General features: G+C 30.2%; 4 protein-coding genes across 4 annotated transcripts; all 4 read right to left on the bottom strand.

Annotated features, from left to right (window-relative positions):
* Window positions 1–4,285: 4,285 nt before the first annotated feature.
* On the bottom strand, window positions 4,286–7,129 carry LOC101245240 (protein PHLOEM PROTEIN 2-LIKE A5). Its single transcript, XM_004252975.5, has 4 exons — window positions 6,453–7,129; window positions 5,386–5,527; window positions 4,985–5,103; window positions 4,286–4,887 (listed from the first exon to the last, which is right to left on the bottom strand). The coding sequence occupies exons 1-4, from the start codon at window positions 6,929–6,931 to the stop codon at window positions 4,485–4,487; spliced, it is 1,143 nt and encodes a 380-aa protein (XP_004253023.1). The 5' UTR covers window positions 6,932–7,129; the 3' UTR covers window positions 4,286–4,484.
* Window positions 7,130–9,314: 2,185 nt separating this feature from the next.
* Window positions 9,315–11,946, bottom strand: LOC101266616 (protein PHLOEM PROTEIN 2-LIKE A5). The gene is made up of 4 exons (XM_004253129.5): window positions 11,320–11,946; window positions 11,037–11,181; window positions 10,301–10,416; window positions 9,315–9,922 (listed from the first exon to the last, which is right to left on the bottom strand). The coding sequence occupies exons 1-4, from the start codon at window positions 11,787–11,789 to the stop codon at window positions 9,520–9,522; spliced, it is 1,134 nt and encodes a 377-aa protein (XP_004253177.1). The 5' UTR covers window positions 11,790–11,946; the 3' UTR covers window positions 9,315–9,519.
* Window positions 11,947–15,518: 3,572 nt separating this feature from the next.
* Window positions 15,519–19,538, bottom strand: LOC101245532 (gallate 1-beta-glucosyltransferase 84A24-like). The gene has a single exon (XM_004252976.5). It carries the CDS (start codon window positions 17,109–17,111, stop codon window positions 15,651–15,653), a length of 1,461 nt encoding a protein of 486 aa, XP_004253024.1. The 5' UTR covers window positions 17,112–19,538; the 3' UTR covers window positions 15,519–15,650.
* Window positions 19,539–19,625: 87 nt separating this feature from the next.
* LOC101245829 (thioesterase superfamily protein) lies at window positions 19,626–23,830 on the bottom strand. The gene is made up of 5 exons (NM_001346837.1): window positions 23,369–23,830; window positions 22,806–22,983; window positions 21,022–21,443; window positions 20,107–20,235; window positions 19,626–19,912 (listed from the first exon to the last, which is right to left on the bottom strand). Exons 1-5 carry the CDS (start codon window positions 23,807–23,809, stop codon window positions 19,757–19,759), a joined length of 1,326 nt encoding a protein of 441 aa, NP_001333766.1. The 5' UTR covers window positions 23,810–23,830; the 3' UTR covers window positions 19,626–19,756.
* Between the last annotated feature and the right edge of the window lie 1,322 nt (window positions 23,831–25,152).

The raw sequence follows: 25,152 nt of genomic DNA, 5'->3' as shown, positions 1-25,152 counted from the left end.
AAATTTGTGCTAAATACATAGATAATTGATTTTGTATTTACTTCAATTATTCATTCATATTAACGACTCATATATAACGGTGCGTAGATGGGTGTCATATATTAATAATTTTTTTGGCTATATTTATGGTGGTGGGGTACTTGAATCTTCTAATTTGAATCTTCCTACCAGATGACCATATTGAGAGGGCCTTATTTTCTAATTCCAAGCTTCATTTTCCAGCACAAGTTCTCAAAAGTCAAATTAATTTAATTCAATTTAGCTTAAAAGAAATAATTAAATTGACTTTAATAAAACGAAATATATACTAAAAGTAGGTAAATTAAAGGAGTACCATATTTATATGACTAAGGAATATGTACTATATTTAGTTATTTTAATATTGGAAGGATATTATACACAACTAAAAATTTCGTTGAAAGCTTAATAATACCCAAATGACAATGCATCAAAATTTTCAAATCAAACCAAGCAATTAATTATACTACTTTTTATATTATAAATATAAGAACTAAAGTCAACAAAAAACAGTACTAGTGATAAATATAGTTCAAACATTATCACAATCGTTTCGACGAAATTTAATATTATGGTACATTATTTTTATTAGGTAACATAAACCTTCTTTATTATGGTTTAATTTTGATTTTCGACCAAAACTCGAAATTGAAATTAAAATATTGGCGAGATAATATGCTACTTTAAACCAAAAAATATGAACTAATAGTATTTTTTTTTTTCATAATTGAGAAAGTTGATGGTATATTATTAAAAAATTTAGTGAATAATAGATTTGTCTGACTAACTAAAGTGGATTCATGTTTTGATAATTACATTTTCTTATAAATATCTCAAATGAAGTTCATATTTAATTATTTATATATAAATATATTATTGATTTCTTATAATATGAATAAAAACCACTAATTTTTTTTTCTATCCAATCATTCGAGGACACCTCATTGGACAAAAATAATTGTTAGAAAATAAATAACTTACATCTAAAACATTATATATAGTCATTCATCTAAACGATTAAACTATGAAAACTTTTTTGAAGATATTTTGTGGATGAACAATAGACAAATTAAATAATAAATTTAATTTGCAAAAAAATTAAAGTAGCTAAGTTAATAGATAGTTGATGTAACATTAGTCGATCAAATTCTTTAATTAATTTAATTACTTGTCCAACATAACTAAATTCATCCATTGAATGTGCCATCTACCCAATCATTTTCCACATTATAAATGATTAAAAATGATGATAATATTAATTAGAATATCTTTGTCAAAGTGTATATATCCACAGAAATTTCACATGTTCCTGTATAAGTCCAACAAGTCAGTAGCAATGCAGACACCACAAAATTTCTATATTGATTTCGTTTTGCTCTTTTCGAAAATTAAATTATATTTTGATAAATTTAAAGATATACATCTTGAGAAAAATTACAAGTTATAGTATTATTTATATATTTTTCAACTATTTAAATTTTGATTCCAAAATGTTGTAACACAATCGATAGCTTTATTTGTAATATATAAATATGACCCTTAACTTGGCGTTAATGAATAACTATGTCTTTCAACTTTGAATGTGCACAAATATGCACTTAAACTATTATAAAATTAAATAAGTAGGCACAAGTGTTCTACATGACATAATACACGTAGGATACAAAATTGCCATGCAGGGTTTTCATGTAGAACAAATGTGTTCATTTATTCAATTTTATACTAGTTTAAGTGTCTATTTGCGCACACCCAAAGTTAAATGTGATAGTTGTCAATTGATGCCAAGTTAAGGGTCATATTTATGTATTATACCTAATTTTCATCTTGCAATATATGTTGTTGTCATAGTTTTCTTGCAATCCTGCTTCGAACGCAGTTTTTTGGAATCGAAGGTCTTTCGAAAATATCTGTCTACCTCCCTAAAGGTAGGGATAATGTTTGTGTACATCTTATCCTTCTAGAATCCACTTGTAAAACTATATTGTCTGTGTTGTTATATGAATAATTAGGGTCGACGATCAGTTAAACCGACTCTCGAAAAATAATATGTGACAAGTATTTTGGAACGGAGGAAGTAATATCTAGCCATCACATTGATTTTCTAGTCCTTTATTTTACAAATTTATTTTAAATTTTATGTCATTTTTGTCAAAAAGAATAATAATAGCAATTATGTTCAAAGTTTTTTAAGCTTCTATTCAAAGTTGTTGAATTGTTCGTACTCCGTACGAGTTTTGCTACAATTGCGGTATGCTTGAAGTTTCTAAGTCATTTTATAAAGAAATCTATGAAATTAGTCTATACTTTCCATATATTTATAGATAAAGTAGAAGATATTTTTTTTATTTTTTTATTTTTAATATAATGTAATATTGTTTGAAACGAATATTTTAATATAATTAATAAAATTGTTACCACATGCATGACCAATAAATCATGTATTTGAGCCATAAATTAAGCTACATAAAATAAATTCTTGTGGTTCGATTCTCTTCTGAACCCCACATATAATGGGTGAACTACCAAAATAAATATACGTACACTCAAATTCAACCTTAAATATCAATTTAACACTTAAATTTACTGGTGATCAATTATGTTGCTAAAATTAGTCCAAGCTTTTAGATTTGGTTAAATAAAGCTATTCCCAAATTGACCCGCCAACATATATATACTCAATTCAATTTAATCCGTTCAAAAATCTATTGATTATATTTTCATGCGCTAAACTAATTTTTACATTCATAAATTTGGTGGAGTTATACGAATCTTCTAACTAAATGACTATATAATTTCTTTCGTTTAATTTTATTGAGTACTTTCTTATTTTCGTACATATATTTTCAAGAGTAGGCTTGATTTTTACCAAGTCTTTAATTTGATAATTGACGTTTCATCAAATTTCCAAGAAGTTCACTCCAATCAAAATAAATTGTGTAGTCCCCATTCTAGAAAGTATAGTACAATTTTGACATTTTTGAAAAGCTCGTCCATTTGGGCCGATCCATTCTAGAAATTGAAGAATATATTTGGGCCGACCTTAAGTGGACACCCCTCTTTTAAGCGCGGTGGAAGTCACCAATATAGGTTAAAAAGAACCTTCTAGATTGTTCATGCATATTACGCGGGTTCATCATTGCGGATTGTGCAGACTGACTTCTCCTAATGGCATATAAGAAACGTGGTAGGGGAGGTTATCGCCCGGGGTATTTTTGTGAGTCCTCGGAATGGGATAATGTCGGAAAGGATTTTTAGTCAAACATTAATTGGCCGTGTATTAGCAGATGATATATACATGGGTTCACGATGTATTGCCACAAGAAACTAAGCCATTGACATTGGACTTGTAATCGGTTCATAACCTTTCGGGCATAACCAATCTCTATTCGAACTCCCTTTACTTGTAGGAGTACATCTTGGATTTGTCGATTATGTTATGGGCGTAGTCCTACTCATGGCGACCTGGTTGAATTGGGAGGAAGCTGTAGGTACTATTGTAGGTCAATCGATTGGAGAACCGGGTACTCAATTAACATTACAAACTTTTCATACCGGAGGAGTATTCACGGGGGGTACTGCAGAACATGTGCGAGCCCCATCAAATGGAAAAATAAAATTCAATGAGGACTTGGTTCATCCGACACGTACACGTCATGGGCATCCCGCCTTTCTATGTTCTATAGACTTGTATGTAACTATTGAGAGTGAAGATATTCTACATAATGTGAATATTCCACCCAAAAGTTTGCTTTTAGTTCAAAACGATCAATACATAGAATCAGAACAAGTAATTGCTGAGATTCGCGCAAGAATATCCACTTTGAATTTTAAAGAGAAGGTTAAATTCGTTTTTCCAAAAAAAATTGAAATTAGAATTGTAGGGAGCACTCAATGAAGAGAACCCCCGCAAAAATTGGTGTATGTCAATGCAATGAGCACACAATATTCTTTAGTAAACGGCGAAAAAATAGTTGCACAATAGAAAATAAAATTAAAAAAGACATCAGCACTAAGCTCTCGTTATGCGAGGGATCTATGGGAAGGGCCTGACTAATATAGTCTATTATACAGAATTTTATCTTGCAATTCTATTAGAGGATGTTTTCACATTTCGAATCTCTTACCTCCTAATCATATGACAATAGTCTTTGGCCTTTCAGAATAGTGAGACAGGAAAAGAATTGATTGAAACTGACCGCAGAAATTGATACTATAGATAAGTGGTGCATGCATCAAGTCACTTTGTTATTGTACATGATACTCGATCTTTAAATAAAATAAAATTTTATTGAATCATATTAAAATATTTTAAAAAAACAACTTTATTGCTAACGACACATTGTCTAATCAAATTCAATTCTCTGAATTAATACGCTTCTCCAGAAGGGCCATACATGAAAGTACTTGAATCAATCCAAATAATACCAAAACAATAATGCATAGTAAGAGGAGGATTCTTCTCTTCTTCATTCTGGACGAAACTCCATTCCTTGAACAATGAGTCCACCTTTTGCTTCGAGTTGCTCAGTCTCCATTAATCGAGCATCAACATCTCCGTCTTCTCCTGCATCATTGAAAAAGTCTCCCATTTTTAATTCCATCCATCCATCACCTCTTTTGACGGGTAGTGTCTCTTTAGCTCCTCGTCCTGAAAAATGTACAACACTAGCTCGTTGTTCCGCTTCCTTTACACTCATAAAATCAACAAATCTAACAACTGCTTTAACAGTTTCAAGGCCATGGAATTTATCTTCCAATTTGAACACTAGATAAGCAACATATTTGGTTCTTTTTGATAGTCTTTGAGTTTCAATTTTGCCTCGAATATCAAGCCAACAAACCCACTTGAGTTTAGCCACTTCCCCAAATCTACAAAAAAAGAATTCACCTTTATCAATAATTATTACTAATTCCTTTCAAATTTTATACTAGTACATAGAATAGAAAGAGAGCGCAAATATAAAACCTGGACTCAGAGTGAGGTAACCATTCCCAATAGTCTGGTGTATTACTCCATTCAATATCAAGTCCTCTAGCTGCTATCATGAAACATTTCTTTCCCGTCTTCTTAATTCGTGAAAAACTCTATTTAACATATCAAATCACAAACATATATAAGACATTATAAATTATAAAATTATTCGTAAAAAGGTCTTATAGACCACTTGATAGCCCTTATGAATGGGTCGGGCTAGTAACGGTTCAGGCCTATTCTTATAGACCACTTATGTACTACTTGTTAGGTGGCCTGGTTCCAGGTCCAGGCCACCTAACAACCTTTATGAATAGGGCATGCTAGTCATGGACCCTTTCTTATCAGGTTAGGCTAGACCAGTCATGAATTCAAACTATAAAAAGAAACAATACCATTTTTCCTCCTTCAATAAGAATTGTAGATTTAGAATCTATGCCCCGATCGCCAGCGTCGTCGTCGTCTTCATCATCAGATTTAATATGTAATGATGTCATTAGTTCGTCAACAACCTTTTTGATGCAATCCGCCTCATCCCTATATGTTACAATAAAAAGAACAATTACTTAGATCGAAATGTAGAAATCAAATTAATTTTTGTCTCAATTCAACACAAAATTTAAGAAAGAAAAGAACAAATTTTGAAAATTTATGATCTAAAAAGAACCTTAAACACTTGTGTAAAGTTGTAAATCTTTTGATTAAGGGTAAACATCAAATTTAAAGTTAAATTCCTTCTATTTATATAAAAGTGATATATTTTTGTGAATGGACTAAGAAAATATCACATAAATAGACACAAAGAGAATACAAAGTTTATAGAATTTATATTTAGGGCATAATCTCTTTATGATATTATATATACCTTATTTTATTAATTTTAATTATTCTTGCACAACATAAAAAGCAGTGTGCTTCTTGAATTGCCCATGAGGGCAAAGCTAGAAAAATACTATTTCTTATATCCCAATTTAAGCTTGCATAAGGATATGCGGTATGAAGTCAAAATTTCAAATCAATATTTGAACATGAGATTTAGAGATCAGAATTTGAAATCATTCTCCCAAAAACATGGTTTGGAATCTCTAATCATGTGCTTTTTTATATGGAGAATTCAGAATTTCAAATCACATGCCCAAATACTGATTTGAAATCTAGACTTCATATTGCATATCTAAACGCAAGCTAAGTGTCTCACTTTCCTCTTTGCGCCCAAATACTGATTTGAAATCTAGACTTCATATTGCACGTCTACGCAAGCTTAGTGTCTCACTTTCCTCTTTGATTTGTCCGTAAGAGATTCTCTTTCTATATTTAATGTGTTTTTCAATTCCAACAACCTACCTAACAAGTTTAAAACAACAAAATTTCTGTTTATTTTTTTTAAAAATTTTGTGCGGAATCAAATTAAGAGATATATACTGTGGTGGAGGGGTAACAAGAAAAAGAAAAGTAATCTTACTGGTAATTTTGCAAATGGTGCCCTTTTATTTCCCCAGACACTGCAAATGCATCCCTCCATCTGTGAATTTTCTCCATATCATCTTTATATTGTTCCTCATGTTTGGAAAAAGACTCAGCAAAAGATTGAGTTTGATGGCTTACATCTGATGGATTTACATCAAAGAAAATAGGAATTAAGGTTAGGTCCAATTCCTTTCGACACTTTATGATGTGTGCAAGCTCGTTTAAACACCATTTTGACGATGCATAGCTTTCAGAAAATATCACAATAGCAAATTTAGACTCTTCTATGGCTTTTAGTAGTTCATCAGAAATTGATTTTCCAGTTTCTAAACGTTCATCGTCTTTGAAAACATTAATTCCTCTTTGTACTAAAGCGTTATAGAGATGACTCACAAATGTTTTACGTATATCTACACCTCTAAAACTCAGAAAAGCATCGTACTTTTGAATTTTGGAAGAAGAAGCGTGTGACATGGTTTAAGAATATTAGTTACAATTGCTAATTTTTCACTATTTGTTCATAGTCTTTATGGTCCTATATAATGTTTCTATCTCAAAGTCATAAAGTGAAACATAATTTTCATTAATAAGGTCGTACAAAATACAGCTAATTAGAAGACTTTTGACTTAGCACTTGGCCAAAAAAAAGCCAACCAAAGACTTGGTGTCGATAGAATGTATTCCCAAAAATAATATATATATTAACTTTGTGTATTAATAATCTTTTCTTTGCACGTAATAGTTATACATTTTATTGTGTATGAAAGACTGTATAACTAATATCATTGATTTCTGTGTATTAGTAACACAAAGGGATTCTATACATGCGCAAGTATAATTAAAAGCTCAATTACCCTTTAAACTCCTTTTTATATGTTTTCCTATTATAATTGTGGGGTACCCCTTTAAACTCCTTTTTATATCTTTTCCTATTATAATTGTGGAGGATATTTTTATAAATGTTTTTTAATGCAATTCATGTATTATTAATACCTACATAAATTCTCTTGTAATTAATTTATGTATTAACATCTGCATAACTCTAATAAGCTATTAATAAACGACTCTCACTACTTAAAAGACTTTATTGCGTGCCTTGTGGTTATTGGCTCTGCAACAAAAATTCTTCGAAATTTCCAATAACTTCAGAGTTATATATATATATATATATATATATAATATATGTCATGTAGGATGTTATGTAAGACATGTGTGTTTATATGTTCAACTTTATACTAGTTTAAATATTTAAATTTGTGCAGAATCGAAGTTAAAGGACAATTATGTGATGTAAGGCCAAGTTAAAGGGCATATTTATGCATTATGATTATAAAATTCTCTAATACTTTTTACGGAATCCTGAAGTTATTGGAAATTTCGAAGAATTGTTATGGCTATTTATATATATAACTGATATAAATATTAGTTTAGTCGTATAGCGTATTTGGTATATCAATATATAAAAAAGTTATAGTATTAAATTTATATAGTACATTATCATATGTTACTAAACAATATGCAAAAATCATATTAAAAGTCGCTTTATTAGATTTTTTGTGATCACTCGATTTGATTAGGTCTTTAGTCAATTGATTTAACTTTTCGCCAACTTGATCAAATGAGATTAGTCATGTCACAATCAACTAATTACTTCAAAACAAACTATTTGGATTGTTGAGTTTAATAAGTATCTTTTTAATTGTATTTATATTATTTGTGTATATAATATTTGAAAAATTAGTGTGCAATACACTAAACGATGATTTTTCTTGGACTAATTATTAAACCATCATATATTGCAACAAATAAATACAATATAATCGATTTCAAATATAGTAAGTGATAAAATTTCTGATGAAAATTTTGCCTTAGCATATATCAAGCTAAATCAAAAATAAATAACATATCGTCTCGATAAAAATGCCACGATACAAAATTAAAAAGGTCGTGATAGAGTAGTGAGTAATATTATGGAGTCACATGGTTGATATAGGCCTTGAATTTACATAGAAAAAAGTTATGAAACTAAACTAAATGTATAGTACTATTCAATAAGAAAATATTATGGTATAGTATGTGTTAGCTCTACTCTGGTAAGATTATTAATTAATTACTCTAAGTTGTTATGACATCGAAAGAACTAAGTATGTTTGATATTTCCACCAAATTTGTGGATGTAGTTTCTCTAGTACCATTAAATTGGTAATGGGAAATGTTTTCTTCAATATGGACCACTTGAAGTTGTGTATCAGTGTCAACATAAAACTATGAAGATGATCATATTAATATTTAATTAGGACCACTCTTTTAAATAAACTTAAAAATTATGCATACTTGTACAATTAAAATTATTGTTCTACGCGTATTTTTACCTCTAAAACTCTAAGAAGCATCGTAAAGATTATTCATAGTCTTTATGGAAACTTCTTATCGTCTTCCTATTTCAAGTCATAAAATATGATATTACTTGTGCGAGATCTAATACATGCATAATGACACTAGGTGGGCACCCTCCCATGTATAATGCCCGCCTATATTATCAGATAAAAATTTCTCTATTTATTTATATAATCTCTTTAAATTGAATATTTTCTGTGCTCATTTATTTCAGTGTTTGTTGTTTCAAGAACATCACTACTCTATAGATAAAATATGAAAAAAAGTAATTAATTTTATTTTGAACATCTAAAATGACAAAAGAAAAAGTTGATATAGTTTTTTTTTTTAAAATCATGATAGATAATTTGAGATGAAAAGATCATAGTATTTAAGTTTTGATTTGTTTTAAGTTACTTGGGAAGAAATAGATACTCATATTGTTGTTATACTCTCTTCTAAAACAAAAATGTAGCGCCACTTTTGAACCGTAAAAAAAGTAAATCTCATAGAATCATAGTAAAATGTTTAAAAAATCCGCCTTACTACAAATACACAATCGTCTAATCAAATTCAATTCTCTCTATCAATGCGTTCCTCTAGAAGGGCCATCTACAAAAGTACTTGAATCAATCAAAATGAGACCAAAACAAAAGGGCATAGTAAGAGGAGGATTCTTCTCTTCTTCATTCGGGACGAAACTCCATTCCTTGAACAATGAGACCACTTTTATCATTGAGTTTCTTAGTTTCCATTAACCGCGCATCAACATCTCCGTCTTCTCCTGCATCATTGAAAAAGTCTCCCATTTTTATTTCCATCCATCCATCAGCTCTTTTGAAGGGTAGCGTTTCTCTAGGTCCTCGTCCTGCAAAATGCACAACCCTAGCTCGTTGCTCTGCGTCAACGTCACTCACAGAATCAACAAATCTAACGACTGCATTAACAGTTTCAAGGCCACGCCATTTATGTTCCAATTTGAACACTATATAAACAACGTATTTGGTTCTCTTCGACAGTCTTTGAGTTTCAATTTTGCCTCGAATATCAAGCCAACAAACCCTCTTGAGTTTAGCCACTTCCGCGAATCTTTAAAAAGAAAATTCACATTGCTCAATAATCATATGTAGTAAAAAAAATTCAGTAGTTTCATTCAAAAAACTTATAGTACTCGCTCTGTTCCTAATTACTTGTCCACTTTTCCTTTTGTAGTTGTGCTTAGTTACTTGTCCATTGTGACTAATCAAGAAAGGACAAAATAATTTTACCAATTATATCCTCAATTAATTACTTTGAAAAAGGTACAATTTCTTGAAAAAATCTTTAATTTTTAATTCACTCACTTCATAATTAATAGGAGTAAAATGAAAATTTTACTATGTCTTCTCAATATGTATGTCAATTTAAAAGTAGACAAGTAATTAAAGATAGAGCGAGTAATAAATAGAAATCACAAACATATATAACCTTGAGTCCACATGAGATAACCATTCCCAATACTCTGGTGTACCACCCCATTCGATTTCAAGTCCCCTTGCTGCTACCATAAAACATTTCTTCCTCTTCTTATCCAGCGAAAAACTCTATTTGACAAGACAAATCACAAACATAGGACATCATATCATAAATTAGAAATCAAATCGAAAAAGGTCCTATAGAGACCACTCAACAATCCTAATGAATGGCCAAGACCATGACCACCCAACAACCCTAATGAATGGGGCCGGATAGTTATTGGCCCTTCCTTATCCGGTTGGGTTGGATCGGTCTGGACTGGCCCTGTCCACTTGACTTTCATAGTTTCACTCATACACGTAACACGATAAACATAGACATGGTCCTTTTTATTGACAATCAGTTATTTATTAATCTAAATTCTAGTATTTATAAAAATAACGCAATAAAAGAATAAAAAGTATTATTCAATATGTAATTTTTGTTGTGGAAATATGTCAAGTGTGAATTAATCATTTATAAAAAAAAACAAACATGTAGACATAATATTTTGCATTTTAAAGATTATTGATCATTATATTACTTACTAAATAGGATTTTGTATTGATAATTGAAATTGTATTTTCAAGGGTCAACTAACACTCTATTTTGAAACTAGCAACAAGGTACTTAAAGGAGTGACCTCTCTACTTAGATAGATATCTATCGAATTTCACTAAGACGATTCAAATAATAAAATAAATAATACCATTTTGCCTCCATCGATAAGAATCGGAGATTTACTGTCCTTGCCCCGTATGTAGGCACGAACATCATCATCATCATCATCATCGTCAATTTGCAATACTGGCAATAGTCTGTCAACAACCTCTTTAATGCAATCTGCCTCAGTCCTAAATGTATCAATGGAAAGAACAACTATTTAGTTCGAACTTTTAGAAATCAAATTGAATATTCTTTTTGAGTCAGTTTATCTGACACGTTTAGTTTGACTTGACATGAGTTAATAGGACGAATAAAAGTAATCTTACTTGTAATTTTGCAAATGGTGCCCTTTTATTTTCCCAGACTTCGCTAATGCACCCCTCCATCTTTGAATCTTTTCGTCTTCATATTTTTCCTCGTGTTTGGAAAAAGCCTCAGCAAAAGATTGAGTTTGATGGCTTACATCTGATGGATCTACGTTATAGAAAATAGGAATTACAATTTGGTCCAATTCCTTTCGACACTTAATGATCTCTGCAAGCTCGTTTAAACACCATTTTGACCATGCATAGCTTTTAGAAAATATCACAATAGCAAATTTAGACTCTTTTATGGCTTTTGGTAGTTCGTGAGGAATTGATGTTCCGGTTTCTATACGTTCATCTATGAAAACGTTAATTCCTACTTGTATTAACGCGTTATGGAGATGACTCACAAATGTTTTACGTACATCTGCACCACTAAAACTCAGAAAAACATCGTACTTTTGAATTTTGGAAGAAGAAGTGTGTGACATTGTTAAAGAATATTAGTCGCAATTGCTAAAAACTAATAGGGAAATTCTCAACTTAATGAAGAACAATACTTCACCTTTTTTTCACTTTTTATTCATAGTCTTTATGGTAACTTCTTATCATGTTCCTAATTGAAGTCATAAAAAATATATGTACCCTACTTCTTCTTTTTTATATAATTTAAGAAGACTTTTGACTTAGCCTTGGCCAAAAAGGTGAAAAAAAAATCAAAGTATAGGTATGCGTGTATTAGGTCTTAGGTTGATAGGATAATATTTGATTTGTAATTTCGAAATCCGCGTATAATATATAAGAAAATATATGTAATATTTTGTACGGAATGTATAAAAGGTCTCCATCGGTGATCCTCTAAAATTGACATAAACTTTCACTTAGATATTTTAACTAGAGTTTTTTTTCATTTTAGCTATCTTATGTCAGGTTGTATTGTGTTATTTTGACACTTTTTTCATTGTCAGCAAAAAAAATTAAAGTTAGTATAACTCACTCGTGATACCAAGTTAAATGAAGACATTTGTTATTTGACACAAAAACAATTCTTTAATAATGAATTTTGTATAAAATTATAAGTTAGCCAATGAATCAATGACACATGACATTTTTGCCCAAATATTTATTAAAGAGGACTAATTTTTTTTTTAAATTACTTTTGCAGAACACCCCCACCCACCCGCCTCGACCCTTGTCGTCTTCTCCAACAAATTAAACTCAACCCCCCTCCGTCTTCTCCGCCGACCGTTATATCACAATGCTTTTAAGTTTTATTAGTAGGAGGATTCCATTATACACAAACAAAGTGGTCAGTTTCTCAGCTTCTAATTAATTTAAGGGCTGCCATTTTAATGAAGAATTTGAGATAGTAATTAAGGTCAAATATCACATAATCAATTGTTAAATCTAGAAAAAAAATTGTTAGTGAAGTTGTAATGACGACTTTCAACCACATAATTTGAACTATAATTAATTAACTATAAAATGCTTCACCAATTTGACCATCAAATCTAATCCACGTAGAGAAGTTTATTCAACTCTAGAATCACTCTCATCACTTTTCACCATTGAAGGACCTTAAGGTAGGAAAAATGGTGGCTCAAAAATAGGAAAGAAGAAGGAAAAAATTAAATAAAAATTGGCTAAAATGGTCTTTCACGCGCTTTTAATAATTGTATTACACACGCAATATATGAATGACTAACTAAACTTTGTATAAAATAATACATAAATTCTCCTAACTGATTCATTTATTACTATTATTTGCATAACTCTAATCAACTATCAAACAACCTCGCATCAAACTTAGAAGACTTAATTACCTCGGGGTTAATTACCTCTGCAAATCAAGTCTTTGAAATTTTCAAAAACTTAAGGGTCGTTTGATACAAAATATTAGATAAAATAATATATATATTAATTTCGATATTATTTTCTTTTTATTCTTATCTTAGACATGACCAATACTTAACAAATCATAATATTAAAATAATATAATTCATTATCATACGTTACGAAACAATAGATAACAATATTCATATTAAAAGTCGGTTTATTTGAATTTTTGGCACTCGATTTGATTCGGTCCTTTAGTTAATTCATTATTAATTTAACTTTTCTACAACTTGATCAAATGGTTTTAGTTATGTCACAGTCAACTAGGTAATTACTTCTAAACAAAGACTATTTGGATCATTGACTTTGATAAGTATTTTTTTATTGAATTAAATTATTTGTGGATATAATATTAATATAGTACACAAAACGTATCTTTTAATTTGATCTTAATTAGCTGATATTTATATTCTTCAATTTTTGACATGCATAAGTAGGTACTTAAACTTGTATAAAATTGAAAAAATAGACACACATCCCACGTGACATGATGTATGTAGGATGTAACGTAGATTGCCACGTAGAATACATATATCTATTTGTTTAATTTTATAGAACTCGACCATTTGGACCAACCTTAGTTGGACGCTTCTTCAGTGTGCAATGAAGGTCACCATCCTAGGTGGTTGAGACTTTTTATCGACCATTGACCCCGTCTAGATAAGTATGTTTCCTTGAAAATCCTTTGTGTCGGCTGATGAGGAACATCTTATGCTTAAGAGCTACTAGAATGTTGTTTATTTCTAATTTAAACAGATGCTTATCCATATAATTTGATATACAAACCTATAATCGGACATCCATTCAGTCCATTCTTTTCGATCTTGTACTCTATGTAGGCTTCCACGGATCAGACTAGACAAGTGGTATATTGAACACCAACACAATCTAGATGAACAAAAGGAAAAAAAAGTACATCCTTTAACGACCTCTATTCGTGACGTGAACCACCACTTTCATATTCGTAGCCACTTTCCATTTGTTAGAGTTCACATACTGTATCAATAAATAGTAGAAGCGTGCGATAGAAAGTAGAAAAACAAATTGATTTGACTATTGAGTTCTCTTATTTCTTGAGTAAAGTGACTCACACTAAGCTACTTATTTTGGTGTTTTGTAATGCAAAAACCATTTTTAGGCAAAAGGAAGTAGTGGATGTGCCAAAGGGAAAAAACAAAGATTAATTTTAATAACAACTTGCAATAGTTTAACTTGGATATTTTAAGGAAACAAGATCCATGAATTTTGGATTGTTCTTTAATATCGTTTTAGTTAAGTCAACTTACTCAATAAATTTCTCCATCAAAAAATAAAAAAAAGTTGTCGTGGAAGACGAGAGGAGTTGCTTCTAAGCTCCCTCCAGCTCTAAGGTTGTATGTTCGAGTTACCAGGTTATTATCTATTTATTTCAACATGTAACTTAGTTTTGTTCACATTTCGGATGTGTGATTCATGAAGGGTTCTAAAACACATCTCGCGTTGTATTACTTTTAGGGAAAAGGGTCTTATATATCCCTCAACTTTGTCATTTAGAGCTGATATATCCCTCGTTATAAAAGTGGCTCATATATGCCCTTACCGTTATACAAACGGCTCACATATACCCCTGCCGTTTCAAAATGGCTCACATATACCCTTCATTTAACGGAAATTAAAAAATTAGTTTTAAATTTATATTTGTTACTTCTAATTTTTTTAAAAAAAATTATTTAGGGGTATATATGATTCTTTTATCAAAGTTCAAGATATATTTTAATTTTTTTCATACATAAATTATTTTTTGACTTCTCTTATTATAATTATTTGAGTTTCTTATTCTTATTTTGTTTTTTCTTTCATTCCTTAGTTTAAAAAAAAAATTAAACTATTTTTTGTGTGTGTATTGTAATTTAATTTCGTATTCGAAGAAAAAATTTGGTCATCTATAATAAGTTTTACAAGAATATTAGTGAAACATAAATAAATTTGATTATCAAAATAATAATTATAAATTAGTCATTAAAAAAAAATTCAAAAAAAATATGTTTGACAAGGATTAAATTTACTCATATGGGATTATATTTTTTAGAAAAAAATAATAAAAATTTAGATTAAACTTATTATTTTTTTCATTTTCGTTAGAGGAAAAGGGTATATGTGAGCCATTTGTTTACAAGTAGGGGTATATATGAGCCACTTTTATTACGAGGGGTATATCAGCTCTAAATGACAAAGTTGAGAGATATATCATACCCTTTTTCCTTACTTTTATCGTTGAAGAAATCCACGAGGCAACATTCTAACCATAGATTAACACACTTCGAGGATCGAATAGAAACGTAAAATAACAAATAAATTCAATATTTATGTACTAGGTTGAAGTTAAACTTGGAATGAACAATCTTCAAGTGTACATCTTGAACTTCAGAATTGGTAAAAACACAAACACACACATTCTCAATTAAGAATGTCGATCACTAGGCGTTTTCTTGTTGTTTCTTGGCATGGATATTTTTCAACTCATCGACAAATGCTTGGATATTGATAGCAGAGGAACCGCGCTCTGCCACTGCTTCCTCTGCTTGTTTCTTCCACTTACGCGCATTTTCTATCATCTCTGCTACCTTCGAATCATCACTAGTGGCTTCACGCAAGCATTTCTCAATCTCTTCCCTCCGAATTATCTTGCTCCCGTTCTCATCTTTGCTTAATCTTATCCCCATTTTGAATACATCAACCAAATACTTTGCGTTCGTGGCTTGATCACCCCATTGAGGGTAAGCAATGATGGGGACGCCACTTGAAATTGCCTCCATCGATGAATTCCATCCACAATGTGTCAGAAAAAAGGCGGTAGAAGGGTGAGACAAGACTTGTTCTTGTGGACACCATTTCACTATTTTCCCCCTTCCATCGACTTTCGAAAGAAAACCATCAGGTAACACAACAGGCTGAAAAACAGAATAGCCAGGGGTTGGCTTCATCACCCATAAGAAAGATATCCCCGAATTTAATAGTCCAAACGCGATCTCATCTGTTTGTTCTTGATCAGGAACTGCAACACTACCAAATGAAATGTAAACAACTGAAGATGTTGGCCTCGAGTCAAGCCACTCGATGCAATCCTCCTCGATATTTGTGCAATCACCGCGAATGTGGCTAACGATTTCAGGGTCATTAAATAACAAGGGACCAATAGTCCTAATGGGGCAAATTTTCGACATATGCCTAACCACCTCATGTTCAAGTTCTTGAAATGAGTCTACGAGTACGCAAAAAGGTTTGGACAAGTTGTTGAATTGATTCAGCATAATCCGTTTCAACACTAATTCGAAGCCACTTGATTTGAGTAGGAACGTAGGCAGATCATCGTGTTTCAAAACAGGCATACTAGGTAGGATGACATCCTTTTCAGGTTCGAGTTCACTTGGAAATGGTACTAGATTGAAATTATAATGGTAATATATCGAAAAACAAGCACAAGATTGAATCCATAACAACGCGTTAGGTATTCCAAGACTCTCAGAAATTTCACATACCCATGGAAAAAATGGATTGTGGACTATACAAGAAACAGGACGACCTTCGTCATCCTGTTTCTTCAAGATCTTAGTCAAGTTCCTTCGTCCGGTTTGCTCAAGCATTTGCATCCTCAAGTCAAAATCCTCAATAATGGATTGATCCGAGGATCCATCCTCGAAGAATTCAAACCTGATCATACCATCACCGTAAGGAGTTGGTTGATCGATGATCAAGTTCATATTGACAGCTCTCATCTCTTTGCCAACGAGCTCGGGTGCACAGAAAGTAACCAACATGCCCTTGCTAGCAAGGCGTTTCGCTAGTCTGAGAAAAGGGTTAACATTGCCTTGACCATGAAATGAAACAAGAAAGACATGGACAAGACTACTTTTTGTGTTTTGTGATGGAGAAGACATGTTTATTTCAATAGTCAATATGAAGATCAATCATCTATTTATAGTTGCAAACTTGCAATAGTCAAAAACAATAGTACAACTTATTTCTCTCTGTTTCATTTTATATGACGGTGTTTCAATAAACTGAAATGTAAATGAAGTCATTAATTGGTATATGGATTTAGAATAGTCTCGGAAAATCTTAGCAGTTCAGTTGATTGAATATCTAATATTTTCATCTTGTTGATGATGGTTCAATTTGTTACTTTGTAATCACCTCCCCCAAGTAGTCTCAGGAATCAAGATCCATGAATCTTGGATTAGAATAGACAGTCTCGGAAAATCCTAGAAGTTGCGTTGATTGACTACCTGATCTTTCACTTTGTTGATGATTATTCTATACCTCATCTTGACGTAATCATCTCCCCCGAATGGTGTTAAGAAATCTTAGTACTTTAGTTAATTGACTACCTGATCTTTCACCTTGTTTATAATGATTCGATTTCTAATAGCCTCGTCGAGTAGTCTCAAGAATCAAGATCTATGAATATTGAATTATCCCTTAATATATTTATTTCTTTTAGAAAGTCAACAACTTGGCTCAATAAATTTTTGAATCAAAGGAAATTAAATTGCACAAGTAAACGTTTCACCAACCCCCACTACCCCACCCCCACCCCAATTATCTTTTTACCCAATTATATAATGTACAGGTGCAAACATATACTAATTAAAAATAACAATTTGAAAAGAAAATCACATAATATTATTAAACACTTGAAGGTCATGAAATAAAAATATATAATAGTGCAAATTTCTTAAAATAATCTGAAAGATTAACGATGGATATTTATTCTATTTAAGGACAAATTCTTCCTCAAATTAAGTACTCAAATGCTTTAATTTGAAATTTAATGAAACAAAATGAAATGATTAATATTCTTATTGGGAGATCTCAGTTTTAATACCATATGATGATAGAGAAATTAATATAATAAGGACTCAGTAAAATATTTTTTTGATTATATAAAATAAAATAACCGAAAAATAGTATAGTATAAATTTATAAAATAATCGTCCTAACCATACCACTAGTATCCTTAGGCAGATGCGCTTCCAAAATACAATGAAAATCACTAAACTAGGGTTAAAGTTAAATGGCATAATCATAGTGTATGTATGAACTCTAAATTATTGCTTAAATAATTTATCGAATGATCGATAGGTTGTACAATTATTGATAATGGTAGGTAAGTTGTAACTGTCATAATATATTGTGTGGTTAAAAAACTTCTTTATCTTAAACATGTTAATATCATTTGTGTGGCTATAAGAGCTTCTTATCATAAAAATATAAAAACATAGCATTTTCTTTTAAACAGAACAATAAAGAATAAACATCAAATAATGACGGACACATAATTTTCATTCAGGAATTCGTAACATCAAGAAGTAAATATATAAAAATTACAAGATGAAAAAATAAAAGGGAAAAGGGTCTGATATACCTCTTAACTTTGTTATTTAGAGCTGGTATACCCCTTGTTATGAAAGTCGCTCATATATACCCCTACTTGTAAATAAATGGCTCACATATACCCTTTCCTCAAACGGAAATGAAAAAAATAATAATTTTAATCTAAATTTTTATTATTTTTTTCTAAAAAATATAATGTCATATGAGTAAATTTAATCCTCGTCAAACATATTTTTTTTTACCTTTTTTTGTTTCAATGACTAATTTATAATTATTATTTTGATAATCAAATTTATTTATGTTTCACTAATATTCTTGTAAAACTTATTGTAGATGACCAAATTTTTCTTCGAATATGAAATTAAATTACAAAAACAAAAAAAATATAGTTTAAATTTTCTCTCTCTTTAAACTAAGGAATGAAAATAAAAAAACAAAATAAGAATAAGAAACTCAAATAATTATAATAAAAAAAGTCAAAAAAATAATTTGTACATGAAAAAAATTAAAATATACCTTGAACTTTGATAGAATAATCATGTATACCCCTAAATAATTTTTTTAAAAAAATTACAAGTAAAAAATATAAATTTAAAACTAATTTTTTAACTTCCGTTAAATGAAGGGTATATATGAGTCATTTTGTAATGGCAGGGGTGTGAGTTGTTTGTATAACGGTAAGGGCATATATAAGCCACTTTTATAACGAAGGATATATTAGCTCCAAATAACAAAGTTGAGGGGTATATCAGACTCTTTTCCCAAAATAAAATAAGGTGTCCGCTAAATTATTTAACCCGTCGTATCATGCACATTTAATATATTTCCCCAATTTTGCTCTACACAATTGAGCCCTTTTAAAAAATATTGTGCCTTTTTTTTAACTCACTTTTAATGTCCTACTTTATTTTAAACTTTTTTTCAAATTAATATCCAAGAAAAGACGATTTTTATAAAATAAAGTAAAAAGTTTAGTGATTGAATTATTAGTACTATATAATAGGTAAATTAGCCTCTAAATGTCTAAAAGATCGCCTTATGATTGAATGTACCAATAATCACATATGAGAACAAATAAAAAATATATTGGAAGTACATCAACAAATGACTATAGGAAAAAAAATAAAAATTGGCATGTGGTACCATCACAAGTTCGACTAATTCAGATTCACATTCAACAGACTCATACTCAAATTCGAGAATTATAATCAGGGTGATAGGTATTCCGTACGTCTATCACACGCCGCGCTTCCTCCTTTGTACCAGGAACAACATTCCTAATTTTCAAGCCATTTCTTAGTGAATCTGAGGGGACTGTGAAAGTGAAGTAGAAATTGTTTGAAACCTGTGAAAGAGCAAAGCAATAACATACTAATTTATCAAATAATTCATTAAGGATTTCATAATAAAAATGTATCAATACTTAAATTTTTATTTTATTCTCACTTTCTATATGTAAAATATTAGTCTAAGTTTTAAATTCTCTTGAATTTCTGATTCCGTCACTAAATAATATTCGATATAAGATATAGTACACACCTCACTAGAAAGATCTTGGGGCTGTGTAACATGAGCTAGCACTTCCACATTAATCAAAGGCCTAGATGAATTTTCAAATTGTGTGTATATAACACATGATTTGAGGTGAAGGAAATCTCCAGCATCTACCTGCATTAGTAGACTATGTCTTAGCTATAATTTATATAAGACAATAGAAATATTTTCGTCCTTATCGATTAAACTTTTAAATAATATAATCTCATGTAACAATCGTATCAACGCAGTTATATATGTGTTTCTAACAAGTAACGCACATCAAAGCAGATTTAAAAGCAGAAAACAAAAGTAATGAAGACATCACAAATACTAGAGGAAACATTCCAAAGCATATAAAGAAAAGGAACAATAACCACATAGTAAAATAAAGACATAATACACAATTTAGCTTCAAATTTTAACTCTGACCTCCAATTTTCATAATGCATAAATAGACACTTTAACTATCCAACTTTTAAATAAATAAATGCATGAGTCCCACATGGCACAAATCACGTAGGACAAAAAATGACATGTAGGACATATGTGTCTATTTGTTCAACTTTATACAAGTTTAAGTGTCTACTTGTGCACACCCAAAGTTGAAGGGCATAAATGTGATTCGAAATCAAGTTAAAGGGTATAATTATGTATTATGCCTATTACATAATACACACAGAACACCACATAAAACACAGATTGTCATGTAGGATATGTTTGTCTATTTGTTCAATTTTATACAAATTTGAGTGTCTACTTATGCATTTTCAAAATAGGAGAGCATAAATATTAAATGAGACCAAGTTAGAAGGCATATTTATATATTATGCCTAATAATAACATAAACACAGTAAACAACATATACAATAACATAAATCGAAGAACCAGAAACTAGGAGAATAATATATAAACACTTACTGGTTTCAAGAAATTAACATGATCAACTTCCACAAAGCAAGGTGGAGTCCTAGCAAATGAATAAGCAGTTGCATATGCCAATTCATAAGCTTTCCTCATTAAATAACCTCCAAATATTTGTCCATGAATGTTATTTTTCTCTGGTTGGCAAACCAAATAATTTTGAAGACAAGTTTCATTAATTAAAATGTTATTGTTGTTGTCTTTAATATTTGCCAACAACAATTCATTCAAATTGTCTTTTTTTTCTTCTTTTTTCTTCTTTCTCATTTTGTTTCTTTCTTCTGCTTCTTCCCATAGATGTTTTTCTTTTTCATTTTGAGGTAAAATTTGGTTGATTTTAACTGATTTTCCTCTCTTGTCTTTTGCTACAAATGTGAAGTTTGCTGTAAGAGATACTGACTCTTTGGAATTGGTTGGTTCTGCAAGAAAATGATAAATGTCATAAGTCTTTTTTCCAATAAAAATACTCTTTTCGATTCGTTCATTTTTACTTGTCCACGATAAATTTTACACAAATATAATGAAGTGCACATTTTAGCATGATACTCATATTGATTAATAGGCATAATACAGATATTGGACCCTAAACTTGGTTTCAAATTTTAACTTTGACCTCCAACTTTCATAATGCACAAACAGAAACTTTAACTATCCAACTTTTAAATAAATAAACACATGAGTCCTACATGGAAAAATACACGTAGAACACCACTTAGGACAAACAATAACATGTAGGACATGTGTCTCTATTTATTCAACTTTATACATGTTTAAGTTTCTACTTGTGCACACTCAAAGTTGAAGGGCATAAATGTGATTCGAAACCAAGTTAAAGGGCATATTTATGTATTATGCCTAATTAATATGCGATACTCTTTAATGGACCTGAAAAATAATTTGGAATAAGTAATTAAATGAAATATTTTATAATAGCCTCAACGGACATTTATGTCCTCTAACTTTGAAAAACAAGTACACACTTAAACTTATATAATACGACACGAATTGTTATGTAGGACGAATGTGTCCATTGTTCAATTTTATACAAGTTAAGGGCCTACTTGTGCACAACGAAGTTAAAAGTCATAGTTATCAGTTGATGCCAAGTTAAGTGTCATATTTATGTACTGTACAAAAAATGTGATTTATGTATATTATAAAGACATAAAACATAAATATGTCATTTAACTTGGCTTCAAATTACATTTATGTCTTTTAGCTTTGGGTGTACACAAGTACAAATAGACACATATGTTCTATATGTCATTTTTATCCTACGTGGTGTCCTATGTATATTTTATCACGTAGGATTCATACTTGTTCAACTTTAGACAAGTTTAAATGTTAAATTGTGCATACTCAAAGTTGGAGGGCATAAATGTGAAATGAGACCAAGTTAAAAGGTACATTTCTGTATTATGTCTACTATAAACATACCCTTTATCTTGGCCTCAACCGGCATTTATATCCTCCAACTTTGGATGTGCCCAAGTATACACTTAAATAAATAAAAAATTTAAAACAAGTAGACACACACGTCCTACATGTCATAATACATATAGGATGTCACGTAGGACACAAAATAGCCTCATAAGACACCACATAGGATACATATGTCTACTTGTTCTATTTTATACAATTTTAAATATTAATTTATTTGTGAACACCCAAAATTGAAGGGCGTGACACAAATGTAAGTTGAAGTCAAGTTAAATGGTATATTTATCTATTATACCAACCGTAAATATATATTTTTTTGAAAAAAAAACTTATAAAAATACCTGATCTAGATTGCTTGACCTCTAAGTGAATCTCCAAAGATGAACATCCAACCCATGTAACAGCCCCCTCTATAGTGAGATCCTTATCAATACAAATTGTTTTTTTCAAAATCATATTATCCACAGATGCAGTCACCAATACTAATGACCTTGCTTTGCCATCATCACTAGAACAATGCTGTTTGTCAAAGAGAGAGAAACAATATGAGTAATGTATTCGAATATCGAATGCTGATTCTCAAGAATTCAATAGTTTTTACATATATTCTATATTTGTATCAAAAACCTAAGAACTATCTATTGAATTCAGAATCTAATAACAAAGAAACACATCTTATTTTCATCTAACATTAACCTCAATAAGTATCCACATTGCCCAAATTTATTGAAGTTACAACAATAACAATCATTAACAAGGGTATTTTGGTAAACAATTTCTATAGTGGGCATGCCTAGTCAACATAGGACTAGCTAAAAAGTCCTCTATTTTGAATTTTTCCTTTCTTTGAAATTCCGCGTTCAGACAAATTAAAACAAATGAAATCATGAAATAGAAAAAGTACCTTATAGGAAATGGTTCCAGCTAGTGCATCCAAGTCTTCTAACAACTTTTCAATTCGAATCTCATTCATCGGGTTCCTATACCTCTCTCGAAGTTCAAAATCCGAAGAAAATCTATACACAACACGAGTCCTGCTCCTAGACGGAGTTTTAACGATCAAATGATCATCAATTGACGATGCCAATGGAACAATTGATGAATAACTGAAGAAAATACTCGATCGTGCCTCCCAGAACGCGTTTTTCACAGGTGATTGGTTCATAAATAACAATGAATTCGTATTAACCGTGGTTGTTGATGATGGATTAGACATTGTTGTAGTTGAATATTGCCTTGTTTGAGAAAAATGTATGGATTGTGAAGTTGAAAGGGAAGAAACAAGTTTTTTTTCTTCATGTTTGAAGAAATAGTAACATTTTAGAGTGTTTTTTGGGAGTTTCATTATTGGTTAAAAAAAATATACATGAGAAATGATGAGAAATTAATTAAGATTTAAAGTGATAGTGAAAAAAGAAGAAGATGGGGAATCAAATGATGACAGCTAGATAACAATTAATAATGTTTGTTTTTAATAGATATAAATATGTGTTTCAGTAGAATGATTAAAATCTTTCCCAACACTTAATCAAAAATTTCAAATTTAAATTTTTTGAGAACAAAATATTTATTATTAAAAATGTCGCTCCTAAAACATAGTCTTGTAAATGAGCAATTTAAATTTTTATAAATATTTAATATAAATTCAAAAAGACCTCGAATTTGAATTTCTGAAAACGTAATATAGAAATTAAATGGCATGTGTACGAAAATGTAGGTGTTGTTGTAATGCGTGCTGACCGATTTTAATGCTGCTGTGCCAGCTAATTTATTTATTTAATCATCAGTTAGTTTTATTTGTCTTTTAAATTTAAAATAAATATTAATTTCTAATTATTCAATTTTTAAAATTAAAAAAATAATTTATTAATTAGTTTCTAATTTAAACTTATTCTTAACCACATTCATTTATTAAAATTATAAAATATTAAATTTATTATATTTTAATGATAATATAGCAAAATTGTTAATTTTTTCACTATGTTTTAAAAAAATTTATTAAATTAATACTAGACAAATAAAAATAAAATTAAGAAATACTTTATTTAGTCTATGAATTGAAAAATAGACTTGATAATCATGTTTATTAGTAAAATGTCCACGAGAACATGTTCATTCTTAAAAACTTTGATTTAATTAACGATTATTTTCAATAACTTTTATATTTAAGTGTGATCGAATAAATATTATAAATATTGAGTGACTAATTCGATAGAATAATTTTTATATTTTTTAGACAGACTAAAAAAAAAAAACATAGCCACAACTACCTCAGGCTAATTTTTAGCAAAGGCTTCAATGAGAAGAACTAATTAAAAATTATGTTTGACGCAAGAATAATTAATATTTAATAAATTTATTTATTTTTGGTTAACATTTCAGCATTAGATTCCCCTTAATGCAGGATTAAGCTGGCCTACTAAGTAATAAATTACTTAAGAATTATTTCTCCATTGCACGTTATTATTAACCATGCTTACAACTTCAAATGGCCTCGTGGCCATCTCATTTTAATGTTATTTTGGAAAGTTCATAATTATTTGGAGATATATCTAAAAAAAAGGGATAATGTTCAAATACCTCCTCAACCTATGCCCGAAATCTCAGAGACACACTTATACTATACTAAGGTCCTATTTCCCCCACTGAACTTATTTTATTAATAATTTTTTACCCCTTTTCGACCTA

This window comes from Solanum lycopersicum, chromosome 12 (assembly GCF_036512215.1).
Source record: "Solanum lycopersicum chromosome 12, SLM_r2.1".
In the NCBI taxonomy this organism is placed as follows: Eukaryota; Viridiplantae; Streptophyta; class Magnoliopsida; order Solanales; family Solanaceae; genus Solanum; species Solanum lycopersicum.
This window is presented reverse-complemented; position numbering and strand designations above follow the sequence as displayed.